The sequence below is a fragment of the Apis dorsata genome, unplaced genomic scaffold (genome assembly GCF_000469605.1).
Source record: "Apis dorsata unplaced genomic scaffold, Apis dorsata 1.3 scaffold_683, whole genome shotgun sequence".
In the NCBI taxonomy this organism is placed as follows: domain Eukaryota; kingdom Metazoa; phylum Arthropoda; class Insecta; order Hymenoptera; family Apidae; genus Apis; species Apis dorsata.
The window spans coordinates 1,952,871-1,958,713 of NW_006263864.1; the positions used below are offsets into that span (position 1 = coordinate 1,952,871).

At 34.1% G+C, this 5,843-nt stretch overlaps 2 protein-coding genes across 5 annotated transcripts in view; one reads left to right on the plus strand and one right to left on the minus strand.

Moving 5' to 3' along the window:
* The window catches only part of LOC102678731 (inner centromere protein-like), a 148,650-nt gene extending 143,934 nt beyond the window's left edge, over positions 1–4,716 (minus strand). For all 4 annotated transcript variants that reach the window (XM_006622399.2, XM_006622395.2, XM_006622397.2 and 1 more), the window contains exon 1: positions 4,585–4,716. In XM_006622399.2, the coding sequence (XP_006622462.2) occupies positions 4,585–4,630 (46 nt within the window). In that variant the 5' untranslated portion in view covers positions 4,631–4,716. The remainder of the gene's footprint in view (positions 1–4,584) is intronic.
* Positions 4,717–5,034: 318 nt separating this feature from the next.
* The window catches only part of LOC102674803 (acetyl-CoA acetyltransferase, cytosolic), a 3,364-nt gene continuing 2,555 nt past the window's right edge, over positions 5,035–5,843 (plus strand). The window contains exon 1 of the mRNA XM_031513625.1: positions 5,035–5,258. Within this exon, the coding sequence (XP_031369485.1) occupies positions 5,127–5,258 (132 nt within the window). The 5' untranslated portion in view covers positions 5,035–5,126. The remainder of the gene's footprint in view (positions 5,259–5,843) is intronic.

Sequence of the window (5,843 nt, forward strand, 5' to 3'; positions counted from 1 at the left end):
ATATACAATATTTAATTATTCGATTACGTTGCTATAAAAAAAATTGCTTATGAGCACATTTGAATAATGTTAAAAACATTTGAACAAAGAATGAATAAAAGATCAAACAATGATAAAAATCAAGGCTGTGCAAAAGACCATTTCCTCTAGTTACGAGCTGCTTACATGAGAAATACCAAAACGTATTGATTCTTTGATAAAAATAAAAATGTATAGCTCACGACTATAGTCGAACGAAATTGAATATCGAGACGAGGACATACGTCGACATTGTCGATGGCACTAAAGAATAACACAAAAAGGAACAAATGAAAGATGCTTACAGATGCAAAAGACGCAAAGAAAAGTTACAGCAATTTATGCTCCAGAATTATGCGGTATGTATAACAATAGATTGCAACATTAAAATAGTAGAAAACGCAGAAACGGTGAAACGATGCGTGAAAAGAAGAATTCGTTATTATTCTTACACCGACGATACTAGTTATAGACTTAATTACCATGACGATTATCTCGAGTTTCGCTTTTTTCTTGCCACGCCAAGAGATCTTCACCGAACTGCTCAACAAGACAGGAAATGCTGATCGAAAACGATGTTCGGTCAGCGATTACGTAACGGTGTTAAAATAATTAGTGCGTATTACATAGTGCAACGTTGCACTCATAATTAGCGGCCACCTCGTACACGGAGCAGCCAGAACGAAACGGGAATAATCTCGATCGGGAATAATAATAAGTTGGCAATCTATGAGTCTTCACTCATATCGTATCGTTCCCTGAAAAACTTACTCGTACTCGTCTATCTCGATGCCTTCGAGAGCAAAGTCGTAGAAACCGCATTCCCGTAAGGCGAAGGGAGGCGCAGATATCGATTCTGCTAGAGCACGAAGAACACGCGTGAAACTGCGCCACGTCTCCCCGGTGGCTACGTACTTATCAATAGAACGGGACGATTTATTAAATGGAGCAGAGCTAGAGCCTTCCCTTTGCCGATGTTTCAGTGTCGCACAAATGCCGACCAATTTAAAACGTTCTGCATCGTTTCCTGTTTATAACATCCCCCACGTGGCCGTAGCGAACCGGCGAGGAAACGTCACCGAGACCAAGGACACCGACCATTTGTCGTCCTCGATATCACGATATATCCAGGCTACACAGAAGAATGCCAAAAAATTAACCGTGAATTTCAACCCAAAGGTTGAATCTCGCGTTTCAAAGGAAATACACAACGTGAAACGAAGATATCGCTCGTCAATGGGACTGAATGAAAAGCATCTATTTACATGTCAATACGAAAGGACGGATTATCGGTAATTCTGGTTAATAGCATATACATTCTCGCGTATATTATACATGGTGCGTATACGTATAATATACGACATCATTCGAAGCTAAAGTGGAACAAGACGAGACGATCATTTGCAGCACGCATGCTGCACGGACCCTCGAAAGTCGATAATTTGCCCGTTTAAGGATGCGCCCGATGTATACGGAATCGGAGGGAGAAGAGAGAAAGAGAGAGAGAGAGAGAGAAAAAAGAAGAACGGCACCACAGCAACGGGATTAAAACAGGGAGAAAAGTTGTTTTAGCGGTTACATCGTGCCCACGTTGAAAACGCGGCTTCTGACCACGCCAAAACAATGATGTACCGTTATCGAACGCGGTTCTACGCCACCACGAATAAATAAATGCAACCTACTTGAGTATCCTCAGTCATCTGTTGCATCCTGCGACCTGGCTTATTTATACAAGGGGAAACCTCGAAACGTGAAAACATGGGACGAAGCCTGATAATTTTTTAAGCAGATGGAAGATTCTCTCATTGTGTGGTCGAGTCGTGTTCGAAACTGCGCCTGATGCAATGATAAATATAATGTTAATAGAAAATTTGAAAGACGTTCGACACCGTGTTGTTTTTGATATTACTAGCACGTACCAAGCGCACGAACGGGACGGCAAATAGAGCAGATCAGCGAAGAATATCTATCGAGGCTTCGCTTATTGACGCCACATCATCGCGTGGAAAGTCACGTTTATGTTTTAATACGTGCCTCGTACAACGCTACTGACATTCATGCAATCGTTAACGGGGTTCGATGGTAATTCCGTATTATGATTTAATTGTGTATAATTCTGCATTCGTTATCGTTAATTAAGAAGAACAAATTTGACTAATCGAATCGTTGGACCATGATTTAAGCTTAGACGTTTTATTTGCTCATTAAGTGTTCCCTGCACTGGTTGGTAGAGGTCGTAGATAAATTAGAAAAATTACAAAAACGTTGTATAGAGTATTTTATTTAATGATAGATATCTTTAAATGGATAAAATTGAATATTCTGATCATCTTCCTCTAAACCGGAAAAAGATAATTTACATGGTTATTAACTAGGTTGTTAACAAAATTGAGAACACTGCCAATTCATAAACTCAGCGACCTTATTATCAAACTATTTGTTCGCGGTATGTAGATTTTTCCTGCCTAATATACGAATGTAATATACTTGATTGAATATATTCGATACTATACTTCATGCATATAAACATTTTTTGAAGATTTGAGAACAATGATCGCATTGAAATAATTTGATTTCTAATAAATATAATGAAAAATTCGTGCATTCATAGATAAACGAAATAACCTCTAAAATTTTGAATATATCTAATAATAATATTTAAAACATGCAAAAATATGTATTGAAAAGATAATTTTAGTCGTTTCATATATGAGAGAAATATGAATTTAAATTTATAATTGGCAACAAATATTTTAATTTGAGTATTATTACAAAATTTTAAATAACATAAAAAGGTAATAACAATAAGATAGAATAATGATCATTATAATCAAATCAACCATATAAAAGTAAAAAATATGATTCGTTATAAAAGCTCATTGAAACGAGGTAAAATACTAAGCTAGAATATTGATCCGTTCTTTTGCAGAAGATCGTTATCATCACCATGTTTCTAGAATATTGCTGGAAACGAATAACGAAAAAGAAGTAGCCGAATGGATTAAACGAAAAAATGTAACGAGGAATCAGACAATCACGCGATGTCTAGGTGCGCCACATCTTACGATTCATGCCGAAATGCCCGATATCCTTAATATTTACCAAGATGTCTGCACGCCAGGACTGATCCATATTAAAAAAAGGCGCAGCTGAGAAAAAACGTTCACGAGAAAATTCTAATAAAGACGCATGGGAACTGGTTCGATGCGCAACGAGGCACACCGGTGCAAGACTTGACGCATAATACCGCGACGTATGTAACAGTTAATCGCATTATGTAGCAACGAGCAGAAATCACGATTGATCACTTTGAGATGCTAATCGTGTCGGTTCTAGCTTGTGGCCCGCATGGTTTATAACTAAAAATATTCTCACGAAGAAAGGAATTATCCATTGAAAGATTCAAAAAACAACGGTCGGTATATGGAAATCAGTAAATGGCCGGCCGATGAACGATAATTACGTATCGAGCATGATTGGTTCGCTAATCTACAAATACATATACATTCACGAATGACAATATTAAACACGTATTGCACTGGTAAATATACGCTAATCAAAGAAACAAAGATTACGAATTAAACGAATGGTTCTTATTTCATACGACTGTTGAATTGTCTACAAATTGTCTTACGCATCACCACGTGTTACTGATCACGATAATTTTCCCAATATCAAAACAAAACCTAAAAATGTCGAACATGCGCATAATTATTGTACGTTCTTTTATCAAAAGTTTTAGACAAGAAAATTTGCAAATTGACCACATAATTTAAACTGATGATATTCTTATAATAAATATCGAAGGGCAAATTCCACGAGGCACAACGTAACATCAGATAGCAATCGATCATTGAGATATTCTTGCCAAAAGAAAAATTCATCGTGATATTGAATGATTATTACTAGTCGATTATAAATCGAACACATTGCACTTTTTAAATCATTGCAACGTTTGAATCCCATAACCGACGTTCGAAACCTAACCCTTTAACAACACGCAACACTATGCCAACAATATAGGTCTTATAGACAAATCAGCCGGCAATAAATTCGCAGTAAGAGATAACGGTAATCTCGACTGAGATTACTTCAACGACGGTGCGAATTGCAAGGCCGTCAGCGTATGACCTTAATGAGTAATGAGCATAGCGCTTAGGCGGACACACAAGAACGAGCACGGTATTCTGTCTGCTCGCATGTACCACACACTATACGATATCGTGTAACCGAATGTGAACATAGCCTGTCAAAAGATAGAATGTTTGGCACTGGACAAAAGTGATGTCGCATTGACAGATATATTCCTGTCAACATAACCTAAATTAACTAATCGCGAATATTACAAATATTGCGAGAAATTCAAAAAACAGACACGATTCGTTAGTATATTCACGTCGATTTTCGCGATCATTCCTCCTGAACACCGTGCGTGCAGATGGCGTGATTTTTATAGCAACTACGGATCATATCGTTCGCCAAAGATTATCGACATATTCGTCGTGTATCGAGCTTTTATTCTAAACTGTGATCACGAAAAATAAATTGAACAATTGTAATAAATACCTCGCTTTTCGACGAGCTCCGAAATCTCCTCCTTGTTGTCGGCCATCTTAGCACCAGTCACTATTCACAATGCATGCTGGGTAAAAACAAACGAGCACTACCACGACACCACGATTGGTGGTTCAGCGCCACCTGTATGCCAAATTAGAAGTTAGCCACCCGATGACGTTGATCAGGGATGTATCACATCTAACATAGTAAAGATCCCAATACAAATCATATAAATAATGTTTAATCGAGAAATAAAACAAACTATTATAAATCTATTATTCTGGTAATTCTTATAATAAAATTAACATCAATCTTAATTATAATCTTAAAATGAATAAAATGTATTAATAAACTTTCAACAAAAAGATACATGAAAAATTGTTCACAAATATGGACACCTAAATTTCGTTTGACATACTTTCATTAAGCCGTTACTGGCACATATCACTAGCTCTTCAACTACTTATTTCCGTTACATCGGCTTTCCTGGCGGTAGTCTTCATTCAGTTGTCCAGAAGATTTTGAGGTGTAATTTACAATAAATTTGCAATATGAGTATCAGTGATGTTGTAATTATATCGGCAGTTAGAACACCCATAGGTATCATTTTGCAATTTGTAAATTTAAATTGTGTACTAATTGAAAATAATATCTATTTTATATTATACTATATTATTAATTCAGTTTAAAAATAATTTTATAAATAATTACATATTTGATTAACTATTTTTTATTTAATATAATAATGATGTCTTTTATTAAAAAATTTTAAATTTGATATGTTTTTATTCTAGTTTAATTATATTTTAACAAATTAATTTTTAATTTAATTTTATACAATCATGCAATTCATATTCCTAACTTATGTCTTTAGTTTAAATATTTGAAATAATTATATATTATACTTAAAATAAATATATATAAATACTTAAAATAAATATATTATACTAATATTATTGATTTTTATAATTATTTTTATTTATTTATATCATTTTTTTAATAAACTTTAAATATATTTTACTGTATTATTGTATTGTATTACTATATTATCTATATTATTTTATTTATTTAGATATATTATTTTTTGCTAATTTCTATATCATATATATTATATTAATTTCTATATATCTCTTTCTCATATATAATTCTATATATATTTCAATATCATATATATTATATAAAATTTAAAAAATTTTTTTCTCTACAATGAATTTCAAGTTTTATAAAATATTTTATTAATTTTAGGATCTTTCTGTGGTTCCTTATCA